General features: G+C 52.3%; 1 protein-coding gene across 1 annotated transcript; it reads right to left on the reverse strand.

The window, feature by feature from the left end:
* Nucleotides 1–6042: 6042 nt before the first annotated feature.
* On the reverse strand, nucleotides 6043–9117 carry KNCN (kinocilin). Its single transcript, XM_042781771.1, has 4 exons — nucleotides 8967–9117; nucleotides 7744–7812; nucleotides 6997–7071; nucleotides 6043–6122 (listed from the first exon to the last, which is right to left on the reverse strand). Exons 1-4 carry the CDS (start codon nucleotides 9115–9117, stop codon nucleotides 6043–6045), a joined length of 375 nt encoding a protein of 124 aa, XP_042637705.1.
* Between the last annotated feature and the right edge of the window lie 5689 nt (nucleotides 9118–14806).

Below are 14806 nucleotides of genomic sequence, written 5' to 3' on the forward strand. Positions count from 1 at the left end.
GTTTCATCATCTGTAAAATGGGATTTTAGTTTAGATGACAGGGTCTATGACTTGGAACTGACTCAATGGCAATGGGTTGGGTTTGGTTTTGGTTTAGTTTCTGCAGGCCTTGTAGGTTTTGGTTTGGGGCACAGCTGAGGGGGTTCCAGTAACACAGGGCTCTGCAGCAGTCTCTGTAGAGATCTCACTGTGTTCATCAGACTACCCTCTGCATCTATTCAGCAGAAGTGTCCCCATCTAGTCCTCCCTGGTGCTCTCAGATCTGCCCACCAGCCTCCTCAGGCCACCGCTCCCAGCAGGGGTCATATCTATGGCCAGACTTTGATCTTCAGCCTCAGTCTGGGTCTCTGCCCCCACCCCAAGTAACTCAGCTACCGAGAGCCAGAATAAGGGGGCGGAGGGAGTAGCCTTTAGACTGGCTGGAGTGGGAATTGCCCCTCTTGTCTCTCCAAGGCTTTGACATGAGCACCATTTTCCCCTCCAGCCTAAGCCCTATCTCCCCTGAGGGACTTCAGCATCTTGTGCACAGCCATCCAACCCGTCCTAGTTCCCTCTCCAATACCCACTTCCTCCAGTCTCCTCAGCCACTCTCCCCTCGCTACACCTGGGACCTTGTCACTCTTGTCATCACCCTCAACCACTCCACTTCTGAGAAACCTAGACATCTCACTCTCAACTATAACCTAGACATCTCACTCTCAACTATAACGCCACTGCACCACTATATAAACTGCAAAGAACCTACTGTGTGCTAAACACTGTTCTAAGCCCTTTATATATTAACTCTTTCAAGCCCCACAATAACCTAGTTAGACACTGTTAACCATCCCCATTTTACAGATGAAGAAACAGAGGCCCAGAGGGCTAAAATTACTTGCCCAAGGTAGGGGGTGGGATTCAAACTTAGGTGAGTGTCTCCTTAAATCTGTGCTCTTCACAACTCCACCTGGTGTCTTGCTGTAACTGTTCTCTGGCCTCATGAAATTCCTGGAACTCTACATTTTCCCCATCAGTCTCCCACCTCTGCTTCTTTCTGCTCCATCAGAGCCCACACTGTCTAATTTCAGGTGCTCTCTTGGAATACCCTTAACTTGTTCCTTTGCCGTTCTCCCAGAGTTGCCCAGCAAAGCCTCAACCTTGCACACATTCAACTTTCTGCCTCCTCCAAGTCTATTCCCAAATTGGTAAGCTCATGAGATAAAATGAGCTGGGTAGTTGGGTTCTGTGCTTCCATGTCTCTAGCATCACTTGGGACCCTAAAGGCTTCCCAGAGAACTATCTCTTCCTAGTCAGCACTCACTACCCCTTATAGTGACAGCACCTCCTCTTGTACACACTCACGCCGCTCCCGTCTTAAAATAAAACCTTCCTTCAACCCCACAACTCAGCTATTAGCCTCAGCTAATACTTTGTCCCCTTCTTGAAGGAGCTGTCTACACTGTCCACTTCATTTCCTTCTCAAGAGCCAGCCCATTCCAATCTGGTGTCTGTCCCATCTCACCAGCGATGCCTCCTGAAACGGAGTTCACTGAACACTGTTCAGTCCTTAGCTCACTGGACCTCGCCACAGGTTTTGTCCTGGGAAACCCTCCCTCCTGGAAACATTCTCTTCCTCTTGGAAATGGGCACCTTAAACTTCATCTTCTCCCACAAAATGCAGATTCCCATTCCAGAAACCTGGGATTCATCCTTGGCTCCTCCCTCACCCTCAGGCCTCCCTCCACACTTCCAATCCATCACCAAATCCCGCAAATTCTTCTAATTATCTCTAGAATCCATCCCTTCCTCTCTAGTACTCTGGCCACCCCCACTCCACTCCAGGTCATCTCTCCCTACTGGTTAAAAATCCTTCTTGACTCCCCACTGCCGATGTCCCACCCTGGCTTCCTCTAGGTACTAGCCCTCTTGTGTTTTGCTCTAGTTGGGTTGAACTCAGCAAGTATGGTCCAGTGAACACTCTGGTCCCTGTGCCTGAACCCTGGGTGGTGCAGTTAATGCACTTGGCTGCTAAGTGAAAGGCTGGAGGTTCAAGTTCACCCAGAGGCATCACCCAGAGGTGTCTCAGAAGAAAGACTTGCTGATCTGCTTCTAAAAAAACAGCCATTGAAAACCCTATGGCACAAAGTTCTACTCTGATACACATGGGGTCACCCTGAGTCAGAACTGGCTTAACAGCACTAGTTCGTCGGTGCTTGAATCATGCATCTACTTTATCTTCACCTGGCTTACTCTAGCTCAACTTTCAAATCTCAGCTGAGACAAAATTTCCTTCAGGAAGCCTTTCTTAATTTCCCAAATCAGGGCTCCCAACCTCCTGACTCCCTAATAGCACTGTAACTCCCTGTACCCAGGTCTGCATCCCTTGAAGGTCTTCCTTGAGGACCAGGATTATGTCCACCTTATTTATGGCTGTATCTCCAATAGAGTGCTTGCCTCTCCCCAGGTGCTCACTGGGACACTAAATAAATGGTTAAATGGTGATTGTGGCTGGGGGTGGGAATTAATAAGAAGGGTCAAGTCTGCCTTATCCCTTCCTGGCTTTACCTTTGTCTTGTGCTTGCTCTGAGCCTACTGCTAATTCCTTTCTCACTTTGGACGTTGGGGAAGGTGTGGCAGGTGCCCAAGTAGACTCTAAGGCAGATTCTTACAGAGTCAAAGTGGGGCAGGGATTAGAGTAGAAAAGAGAGCACTCAAGGCAGCCACTCCAGACTGTGTCTCCCTTTCCCGTGTTTCCTCTCTGTCTTTCTCTTTGGTTAGAGAACTCTTGTCATAAGGCTACATACAGGTCCTTGACTCCTTGTCTTGGTACCACCCTCTTGCCCACTGAGTTCAGAGCTGGGCTAAGCACTCTCTTCTCCATTCCTTAAGGTATCCCTTTCTCCCTTACCTTCTCCCTCTCTTTCCCTTCCATGCCCTTTAACCTTTTCCGCGCACCCCCCCCCCCAGCTTCCACTTGCCTGAGCCGCACCAGTGGACACTTCCCTGCCAGTCGTGACCCGGCTGACCTCTGAGCACCCTGGGCCAGCCAGAGGGAACAATTTCGTAAGGGCAGAGCAGCCAGAGGTTCCCCCTGAGCCAGACCTCCTCCGTAGTCTGCCAACTTCGAGGACGCCGCGGGGAACTGGAGGTGGGCAGCGCGGGTCGGTACGGCAGGGCTTCTGGGCGGGGTCGGTGAGCTGAGCAGCTTGGAGATCCCGGATCAGCCCGAGGGGTTGGGGCAGCTGCGCTGTGCTCGCTCCTTCGCGCCAAGGGCTGGGTGGGAGGGCAGGGAGGGGGCGGCGCCGGCGATGGTGATCCGTGCGGGGAAGAGTCGAGTAAACCTGCGTCCACTCCTTCCAAGCGGCCCCTACTCCAGCCCCCGCCCCTCGCGGCTGCTGTAGGAGGGGAGACTGCCTGAGCCTTAGGAACGCCGGTTCGGAGCCACCCCCCTCTGCTGCCCCTGCCTCTCTCCGGGTGTTGGTGGCAGACCTTCGCTCCCCTTTAGCAGGGAAAAGTAGCGTTGTCACTAAGTATCCTCCCCACTCCAGCTCAGCAGCGCCCTTCTCTTCACTCTTCTAGGTTTCCCGGCTTTCAAGCATCCTTGCAAACAACTCCTCGCCCGCCCACACAGTCTCCCAGCATAGTCTTGACCAGTCCGGATGGAGTCGTTGTAACTCACTTATAGCGAGGGGCTCTATCTCCTGGTGGAATTTTAAAAGCCTGTTGAGGGTGAAGGATGGGACAGAAGGTTGGACTGTTAGAAAGAGAGCAGGGGTGGGAGTCTGCAGTGGCAACTCTCCAGATCCTGGAGTTCAGTTGGACGACATCTCCTCCAATCTCCCCTTCACTCACTCATTCATTCATAAACCCTCTGATCTGAATTAAGTGCTAGGCCCTTTATCCTGACAGTGACCACATGAGGGAGGTACCACAATCATCCCTGATTTGCCTATGAGGAAACTGAAGCCACACAACATCTTGCTCCAGCCCCTCTGGGGCAGAACTGGGAGGTGAGTCTTCAGTCCTCCTCCAGACTAGCCCAGCAGGGATGTGACTTTAAGTGGGCTGCCTGAAACAAGCTCTGTCCACTTTTGGAGCTCCCATAGCATAGTGCCTAAGGCACTTGACTGCTAACCGGAAGGCTGGTGGTTCAAACCCACTAGCCACTCCTCGGAAGGAAGGTTGGGCAATCTACTTCCATAGTGATACTGCTGGAAAAAAACCAAGGAGGGGTCACTATGAGTCGGGGCCCACTCGACGGCATACAGTAACAATTGTGTTCTCAGCACCCAGCCCAGGGCCAGGCACAGCCACAGTTTAGGTGTCACAGTAGGGCTGTTGACTAATTTCATTCAATGAACAGGCCACTGGGAGAGCTAGGTCTAAGGAACTGTCCCTGGTCACAGTACCCTCCCATGCTGAAATATCAGAGAGTTCTGGAGCGTTTCCCCAAACATGACCTTTCACTGTGGGACTCAGATGAGTCCTTTTACCCACAAGGACTCAGCCTTCCCATGTGAACAATGAGATGGTCCCTTCCACTTTTGGTTTGGTTTACCAACATCTTCTGGGTGCCTGGCCCTGTGTCCCCACTTTGGAGAAGAGGAAATAGATGACAGCCTCTCAGAGTGATTTGTGCTGTGATGGACGGAAGGCCTGGGGCTGTGGGAACAGCAAAGTCAGGAGAGGTATCCAAGAGGAGGTGCCATCTACACCAATCCTTCAAGAATGTGACCATTCCTAGCTTGCCTCCTGCTTACCAAACCTAGGCAGAGGCCACACAGAGCAGGTCTCTCTATAGAGGTCAAGCAGCTCTGCTCTACCTTGAGGGTGCAGGCATATGAGGAGTATGCTGGGGAGAGGAGTGATGTTTACTGCACACTCACACCTGGGCCAAGGCCTCATTTGCCCCAAATTCTGATGAGACCTTGGAATGGCTCTCTCCAGGGAAAGCCATTAATTTTATGCCACTAACATTTATTGAACACCTCTCATGTGCCCTGCCCTGTGCTAGGGATAGAAAAAAAGCTAACATACAGTAGATGCTTGATAACTGTTTTGTGAGAAAGTAGACTCAATATCTCTATGCCTGGAGGGTGTCAAGAAAGCAGGAGACACAGGCTGCCAAAGCAGATGAAAAGAGTATTGTGGTTAAGGGGATTCTTGGAATTGGGCCTTTAAAAATGGGAAGTTTGGTAGACAGGAGGCAGGTGGGCCCTCTGGCAGAACACAGCAAAGGCCTGGAGGCAGGAACATGTTTGATTATTCAAGGAGCAAGGAGAGCATAGAGAAGAAAGGAAAGGCTAGAGGTCTTATTGGAGCCCAATAACAAACAGCCTTGAATAGCAGAGTTAAATACCAAGAGTCTCAGGGCAGGGCCCAGTTCAAGAGTCACCTCCTCCTGGAAGTCTCCCTTGATCCTAGGCCAGACAAGTGCTTCACCTGGGCTCCTATGCTGTCTGTTCCCTGTCATAGCAGTAGTCATTGTGCTTATATCTGTCCCTCTATGAGTCTCTCTCCTCTGGGGACCAGAAACCCCTCAAGGACATGTGTCCATCATGTTCATTGCTGCCCAAGGTCTATCCCCAGGGAATTGTCCAGGAGGTTTTGATATTCTGAAAGGAATCTGGTGCAGCCCTCTATCTGGTGAGTTCTAGAGACTTAGGACCAGGGGGCTGAAGGACTCAGCTGGGCCCCCATCTGTGGTCTTTGTGGGTCTGTGGCCAGGATGAAGCAAGGGACTAGGGCATCCGTGGTTGTCAGTAAGAGCTCAGAGCCCCAAATTCCAGAGAAACCATTCAGTAGATCAAAAAGGGAAGGAAGCTAGGGCTGCAGTCCAAAGAGAAAAACCAGGTGAAGAGCCTGAAACAAGGGAGCTCTCTGGGTCCTCCTGGGATCGCCATGTGAGGCCCTGCCCAGTGGGATACACTCAGAAGAGTCTTGGTTGTGCCTGGCTTCTCCAGGGCCGGGTTCACCTCTGGTTTGCATCTTCTAACTGGAGGGCTCTGAGGTGGGATGGCAGGCGTGGTGAGAAGGAAGGGCAGGGGATGAGGGCCCAGCCCCTTAGCCCTCCTCTGTGCCCCGGCCCCCTGGCTTCAGCTTCTCCAGGGTCTTGCTCACGGTGGACAGGCTGCTGCGGGTTCCTGGGGGAGAGACCAGGCATACAGCTGACTGAGTAGACAGATCCCTAGTGAGTTACTGGGGTCACAGGAATTGGGGATACCTGGTAACCCCAGGGCAGAGCTGGGATAGAATGGGGAGAGAGTGCCATCCCGGTATAAAGAGACTCAGATGGTGAAAATGGCCCTTTAAGGGGGGAAGCAGTGTAGTGTGGGGCTTAGAGAGAGGACCTCAAAGCCGACTGCCTGGGTTTCAGTTCTGGCTCCACCACTTCCTGGCTGTATGATTGTGGGCATGTTCCTTAATCTCCCTATGCCCTAGTTGTACCATCTATAAAATGGGGCTACTTCTAGTATCTCATCATGTAGCTGTTATGAGATTTAAATGAGTTAATATCTGTAAAGTGCCTTAAATGGTGTCTGCAACGGGACCCCTTGCTGAGTGTTAGGCATCCTGCCACTGGCTGCCGAGACTGTGGCCTGAGGTCACCTTTGAGAAAGTCCTGCCCTGGAATTTTCCAGTATGTGGGGATGGACGATCAAGAAGATATCCAATTTCAGGTACCAGCTCTGAGAATTAAATTCTACAATGGAAGCAGACAGCGGGAAAATAAACCAGGCCACAGGACATAGTGGAGGGGAAGAGGCTGGGAGATGCCCTCTGCCCCAGAGTCCATAACAGGCATGACAGGGAACTCTGTGGGTCAATAAGAGGAAATCAGTTCTGCTTGGAGCAAGAAGGGTTTTGGTTAAACACATGGAAGAATACCTAACTATGTGGACTCTTGAGATTGGGGAAGTCCTTTCTGCATCCCCCTCAAGGTTTTCCCTGGAACCACGGTGCTGCTCAACCAGAGAGGGAACATGAGAGACAGATTCTGGAATTTCTGGGACTTACCCTCCTTATTGCCATTGGCGGTGGAGCCTCCCTCCCCATGGTCTGGCCCTGATTGAGGGCGGATTCTCAGACTCCCTGCAGGATGAGACCACCCCAAACCCCATGGTTACCAAGTCATCCTCAAATCAAGCCCAAGAGAAGTCCTTCCTGCTGTCTAATATTCATCCCTAAAGAAGAGAAGTCTCTGCTCTTCTGATTCCCCCACATGGTCTGGGTTGATTATTTTTGGGGCAGAGGGAAGAAATGGAGTCACGAAGGAGAAAACAGTTTTTTTTTTTTTTAAAGGAGATAGGGGTTCTGGGGAGAAGTTGGGGGATATGTACAACCCCACAGATTGATGGAGGTGGGAGTCCATCTGGGGAGTTGAGATAAAGTGGGGAGTTATACAGGGTCCGGTGGTCTTAGGGGACACCGAGGGTCTATATGGGGGCTCAGGGATGAAGAGGGGTTATCTGGAGAACCTGGAGGCTTTAGGGGAGATGGAGAATCTCTTAAGGGAGATGGGAGCGCTAGATGCTTTGAGCTACTTCAGCCACCTTTGTAGCAGGCAGCAGGCTAGAGTCTGCTGCATTGTAGTCATGGCAACGTCTGCAAAACACACACACACACAGAAACTCCAGCACACACAGCCAGGATAAATCACACACGTGGGCCTGGCTCAGCTGCACAGTGGGTCACAGACATACACATAAAGGGTCTCGCCCAGTCCTTGGCAGAGGGTCTGCTGGAGGCGATGAGAAGACTCACCTATCATAGGCAGGATGTGGTCCAGGTTGAATCGCGCCTTCAGGAAGGGGTAGGCGAAGAGGAGCAGCCCTGAGAAGAGGGACACAAAGGGATTTTGTGATGGGGGGTAGGGGAATGCTCAGTGTGAGGTGCGGAAGGCTGTGGGTGGAATTTGAGCCTGGGGGTGGTTTGGGTGTGCATGGGATGAGCACAAGGATGCAAGGTTAGGTCTGTGGGTGTATAAATGTGGGCCTGCCAGTGTGTGTGGTGCAGCTCCCCGTGCCCCCCTGTGCCTCAGTGGAGCTGCCCAGGGCTTCTGTCTCTGCTCCCAACACCTAGTCCCTGGAAAGGATGAAGGTACAGTGCCTATCTGGGAAGGGGGCCCCAGACTCCTGGTCTACCCTGCCCAGGTGAAGAACAGAATGGCTTCCTTTCTCTCTCAGTGGGCTGGCAATGGGCCCAGCTGACACCAGCACCACCAACTCTCCCCTACCCCACCCTCCTCTGGCCCCCCAGGGCAGGACTGCAGTTAGGCTGGGGGCTGCTCAGAATGCTCTTCCCCACCTAGATCTGGGGAGAGGGTGGCAGTAGGGCTGGTCCTACCCTGCTGACTTCCACGTCAACCCCAGACCCAAGTGCCTGTGACCTTTGGCTGGAACTTGCAAAGATGTATGCCCAGAGCCCATCCAGCCCAGAGCCTCTCGTTTTACTTTTGGCCTAGAGTGGTGAGGTGGAGTGAGGGAAGGAACTCAGCATCCCTGTGGGGATATCAGTAGGACTGGTTCAGACCGACGGACAGACAGATGGCTGGTCAGACAAATCTGCTGCTGAGACAAACAGGGAAGGAAAACTCTTTATCTGAGTTGGAGTCCATCTTGACCCAGAAGATCCCACTGAGGACTCTGTCCTCTTTTACCTGACATCCATCACCGCCATCCCAAACAGGCTTGTGAGTCCCACCACAAATCCAAGAGCCCAGGGCTTTGGTGCTGGGGGCCAGAGTGACAGGATCTTCAGAGGAGTGTGACATCCAATTCCTTTCTCCACAGCCCCTTAACCCTCAGCAACCCCTGACAAGGAACTTCACCCCTAACCTTTCTGCCTCTCCTCATGCCCCATGGCTGCCTTGCTCATACCTCTAGCTCCCATTCCCCTCAACTCAATGCCTGGTAACCCAGCCCTTCCTCCATTTCTTGTTCACCTAACAGAACCCTGTCTCTCTAGCACCTCCTCCTCCCACTTACCCAGACCAGCAGCACCAATGAAGACACCACCCATGGCAGCTGCAGCTTTGGACACAGAGACACCGATGATGATGCTGCCAGCCACCAGGCCAATGGCCACACAGGCCAGTTGCAGGCAGCGGAAGTCTCTGCTGCTGATGTGGATGTCCATGCAGGTCTGCCCAAGGCACTGCTTCCAGCCAGTGGGTTATGTCCCCAGACAAGTCCTATAGGTCTTGTCCTCCCGTATGTCCCTTTGTTGGAGTTTCACCTTCAGGGTGGGAGTTTCTGGGCAGTAAGATCCTGTGCTGGTAACCCTTGGATTTATCTGCAGCCCAATCCCACAGCTCTCCTAGGGAATTCACAGCCCCCCTTGACCTGGGTCTTTATCAGGTCATCCCCGGCTTACTCTTCCTCCTCCCAAACCCTCTGAAGATGGAGGTCACCCATGGGGCTCCCGTCTGGCCACATCTCTCCTGGGGAGCTGGGCCTGTCTCCTCCACCCCAGTCCTCCCCTGTCAGCTTCCTCTCAGGAGAGCGCAGACCAAGCTGCTTCCTCCTCTGCTCCCTAGAGAGCCTGCTCAACTGGCCAATTAAAGTTTAAAGTGATAAGGTTGGAGGGGTGGAGTGTATGCAGAGGTGTTGGTCCAGGAACAGTTTCCTCAGAGATATAGGCAGCAGGGAGGTGCTGAGTTATTCATGAGGTTGCAATATGAGCTGCTACCTTGGTCCCAGAGGCCTGCTGGGGTAGCCAGCCCAGGTTCCACTAAGGGGGCAGGTTTCTGAGGAGGCAGGATTAGTAGTGGCTTCACATGGAGTCCACAGGCCAGAGATGTGAGCAGACTCCCTGGTCACATGCTCAGGACCCATTTTGCTATGTTCTGACCCCTGGCCTGAGTGCACACCTGAGGCCTATGATTAGAGACCTGGAGACTGAGACATGGCAGGAGACATAGACAATGCTCAAGAAACAGGGACAGAGACTGGGACAGAAAGAGGAACAGTCCACCCTGTACGCCTGCCCCTACCTCTCCTTGCCCCTCTCCTCCATTCTACCATCCCATCAACCTTTAGGGTCTCAGGTAGGGCTGAGAGTCCTAATTTCAGACTTGATATCAGGGGACACATTCCTCCTCATGTGGGCTTGGTACCTGATCGATCCCCTTTTAGCTGCCAGTGGGTTGAGCTCCCTCGTGGCCCCACCCCAGGATGCCTGGCTAGGGGCTGACAGGAAAGTGTGGTGGTGGTGGTGGTGGGCGGGGGGCAAGAGGAAAACATGTACTGGTAGGGTTGGAAAGGGGAATGGCAGGGTGGGTGTCAGCTGGCTGGCGGCAGGAGACTCTTGGCCTCCTGGATTGAGCACCTCTAACCCAGCCTGTCTGACCTACTTGCAGGATCCAGAATTGGTAACTCAACCCAGCCCTGTCCTGCCCCTAGTTCCAGCATTGATCATTAGTTGTATTCTCTAGCTCTTTATGGAATAGTATCTCCTCAGTCCTAGAATATGGCCTTGGTCCTACCCCTGGACCTGGGCACAGTTCTCAGGGACCCCTACCGAGAGTCCTCTCACCGACCCCATTGGCCTCTCCCTGGCTCCTCCTTGTCCCCCAACATGTCTGCAGTCTGACATAGCCAGCCTCAAAATATTCTGCCTCCAAGCTGCTCCTCCTGCCTCTTGTGCCTCCCGTTTCCTCTGATGTTCTCTCTGCTTGAGTGGCTGCCTGGTCCCTACAGCCTGGAGAATACCTACTCATCCCCAGGACCTTGCTTGGCCAGCCCCAGCTTGTAAGGCCCCCCTGGTTACTCCAAATGGCAGGGCTGCTCCCAGGTCCCCGCTCTTAAGTGCCCACATTCTGTCCTTGTTTTCTCTACTTCTCCTCCAGACTGTGAGCCCCTCAAGGGAAGGTTCAAGGTGTGTTTGAGGGGGTCTCTGAGTTCCACAGGGTGCCACAGGTGGAGAGGACCAGACGGGACCATACTTGGGCTTTTGGACCCAAGGACAGAGCTCAGGGGGAGGGCTTGGACCTGCACAGCCACCTTGTTTCATCAAAGAGGAAAGCTGTGGGCACCGAGGAGCCTTTATCCCTAACAGAGTGTGGTGCAGTAGGGGCCCAAGGTGGCCAGGGTCATCTGAGCTGAGCTGAGGAATGGCACTGTCAGGAAGCTGAAGAGGCCCTGGTGAGGACAGGAGTGAACTTAGACAGTATCTAGGGAGGAAAGGTGACTGCAAAGCACAGATGGGCCCTTAGGCTGTGTTCCTGGCTTCTTCCATAAGGACACTCCTGGAGTGGGGCATTCCCTAGCCACTACCTCCTGCTGCCAACATCCCCAAGCCTCCTGCCAGAATGAAGTCTGATTATTCCTCTAATTAGGCATCAAATGACAGCCCATGTCTCTGTCACACATAATTGATCCCCTGCTGACTAGTTTCAGAAGTAGCAGCCAAAATAATTGTCCATGAAAACATGTTCCCGAGCTGTTTGGTTTTGGGAATCTGAACACCCTCCACAACGCTCCCCACCCCCATTAGGTGTTTGTGTAACTCTGGGTGGGGCAGAGCTCACGTGGGCTCCTTTCATTATCTAGGGTTGAGGACAGCAAGCAAGACGGGGGGTTCCTCTGAACCATGTCTCAAGCAATTCCAATCCCTGTTCCACCACCTACATACACACTGTGGGACTTGGGCAAGCCAACTCCACCTCCCTATATCACTTTCCTCATCTGGTGAATGGCGATGGGGGTGGCAGAGGCTGAATCTGGAAATGTCGGTGCAGATTCTGGAAGAACACAAAAACTAGAGACAAATTCTAAATGAAGAGTTTTTCTTTGATGTTATAAATCCCTCAGGGCAGAGAGTCAGGGGAGGAAAGACACACAAGCCATTATGAGTTACAGGATCACAGAACCACAGAGCCATCCCAGCTCCTTTATTGAACAGATGGGGAAACTGAGACATGGGGAGGTAAAAGAGATTGCCCCAGATTCCTTGCTCAGCTGGGACCTACTCCAGGACATCTTTGCCCCTGCACTTCTACCTTGAGTGGGAGGATTTGGCAACCCCACCATCAGAGGGACACATTGTATTCAAAAGAATCAGTCAAGCCCATGACAGTAGGAGCATCATTAAGGGCTACTGAAACTCTTTTGGGATGGCTGCTCCTCTGCGGATTATAAATGTGGAGAGGAAATTTACCAATGCTTTCCTCAACATGGATTTGGATGCTATCAGCTTTGAAAAAGAAAATACGTTTGTCCTTGAGTGATGTGCTTACTGTAATAGGTAGATAAGTTCAAGGACCCTCTTTCTGTGGGGACCTTGAGGCAGAGCCCAAGGCACTAGAGCACGAGTACTCTCATCTACTCCCCACCCCTCACAAGTATCAATTCCCCTTTGCGGAAACCTGGAGCTCCTGGAGGCCACAGGACTCAGGGTGTGGCCGGGTCAAGGGTATACTTCCGAGTTCCACCATGAGATCGTTCCTCTTTGTCTCCTGGCGAAGCAAGGGTGCAGAGTGCCCGCTCACACTCTCTCCTTCTCAGACGCACCAAGTCCAAAGCATGGCATGGGGGTGGGGGGAAGAGTAGGAGAAAAGGCCCCAGCTTGGTTTAGTTCTGTTTATTTTCCTCGAGGGGTGAGAACTCTGGAAAAGAGCGTGATTAATTCACTGATCCCCGGGGGGACAAGCAGCTTTCCTGAACCGTTTGGAAACTGAAGTCAGGGAAGCAGCTTCCAAGGCAACTGCTACCATAGTAACAAGAGGGCCAGCCTTGGGGGGACTTGCTCCTCGGCCCCCTCCAGACCTGAAGCAGCTCAAGAAGTTGGCATGGGACCAAGGCCTTGATGGTCATGGAGCTGGGTCTGGGAAGGAGCAGCCAGCCAGGAGGGAGGAGGAGCCAGAGCTCAGGCAGATAGACATGTGGAGGGAGAAAGACTGGATGGTCCCTGTGCCCAGGACTCCTCAGACAGGGCGCAAACAGGAGTCCTCAGGGTCTGGTTGAACCAGGACTGTGCTGGGCCCATGGCCAGCTAACTGGATTGAGAGAAGAGGCCTGAGACACTCCAGCTGGCTGCGACCAGCTCTCTCCTTCTAAGGCCCAGCCCAAGTATCAGCCCCAGAGCTGGGGAATTGGCTTCCATAGTTCCAGGTCCCCTGTCTGGAATGGGCTCTGAAATCCCAGTGTCTGCTACATCTGCCCCTGCCCAGCAGAGCCAGGCACACACTCTGGTGCTCACAAAGGGCAAAGGGCCCAAGATCACCTAACAAATAGGGGCAGAGGCAGGACTAGAATCCAGGGCCACTGGTCTCTAATCTCAAGCTCTTACCCTGGTACTAAAGCTGACTCTCTGGGACAGGGACTCCAGCCCAGAAGGTCAGGACAGCAGGAGGATCCCCCATCTTGAAAGCCGTAGGCCCATCTGCACAACACACGAACCCTTCCATAGAGGGAGAAAGTTCATCTCCATCAATAGGACCATGAATTGAATAATTCTTCCCCAGCAGTCAATAAGTAACAAATTACAATAGCTAATATTTACTGAGCATTTACCATGTGTGTCTGGAGCTGCTCTAAACACATTCATTAATTCATAACTTCCACAACAGCACTATGAGGGAGGCACTATCACTGCTAATTTATAAATGAGAAAACTGAGATCCTCAGAAATTAAGTGACTTGCCCAGAGCTCACAGTCTTGGCAACCAATAGTTAAGTGGTAGAGTTGGGATTTAAACCCAGGTAGTGTGGCCCTGGGGTCACTCAGGCTTGGTCAGGAATTCCAGTTCCACCATTCCTGCTGTATTGCCTTGGACAGACTGTTTTTCCTTTCTCTGCTCACTTTTTCACGTCAAGTGGTATGAAATAATACCTACCTTATAGAACTGCTGTGAGAATTAAATTAGTGACTGTAGACTTCTTAGAAAGTACCTGTTACTTAGTAAGTGCACAACAAGGCTAGCTAAAAATGAAACCAAAGCAGGCAGAATGGTACTTAAACAGAGCCATGAAGGATGAGAAAGGCTTTGCCAGGTGGACTATGGTAGGAGGAATGGTGGTAGAAGGCACAGCTTGAGCAAAGGCATGAAGGCTTTGAGACAGGGCAGAACTGCAGGCTGGAGAGGGTGTAGGCCAGGAGCGAGAGGTGGAGAGAGCTTGGCCCAAGAAGCCCCCATCAAGTCACAACCTGTGGGGCCAACCTGGACAAAGTGATCAGTCTGGGGCTGGCATCTGGAGCTAAAACTTACACCCTGGTTATGCCTCAGGGGCTGGGAGATGGGGCAAAAGGCCCATTTTCCAGCTAATCTCACTCTACGTAGATGAAGGAGGGATGTGAGGGTTAACGTAAAGCAAAACTGTCAACAAAAGTAATGTTCTCCTTGATATGGAGGCTTTCTGGTCTACGATAGGATAGGTTGTCTGGTCCATCCCCTGGCTCCAGACTGGGCTCCTAACCTCGTCTCCCCTCTCTGCTCTCCTGAAGGAGAAAAGCTGTCAGCAGCACCTAGTCAGTACCCTGACACTTAGACCTACTCTAGCCACCTCCCTGGGAACATATAAAGGTCCTTCCCACCGTCCTTCTCCAGACTGGTTCTGAGGAGTACATGGAACAGTGTAAATGAATGTTCTTCACATGATGTACATGAGGGCCGTTCTTTGTAGTCAACTCTGGCAGGACAAGCACAGTCCCAGGTACACAACAGGTCTCCAACCCAGGCTCAGTAGTGCTTTCAGACAGAGGGCACATTTGTTCCTGCTTGCGGTGGATGCTGGGTACAGGGGACATCTATTAAAGCACTTTTTGATGTTGGTGTGATAGCTGCTGACACCTCTTGATGGGAGTTCTTAAAAGGCAGAGACTTTCT

Source organism: Orycteropus afer, unplaced genomic scaffold (genome assembly GCF_000298275.1).
Source record: "Orycteropus afer afer isolate SDZICR_OR568_19922 unplaced genomic scaffold, OryAfe1.0 scaffold00169, whole genome shotgun sequence".
Classification (NCBI taxonomy): Eukaryota; Metazoa; Chordata; class Mammalia; order Tubulidentata; family Orycteropodidae; genus Orycteropus; species Orycteropus afer.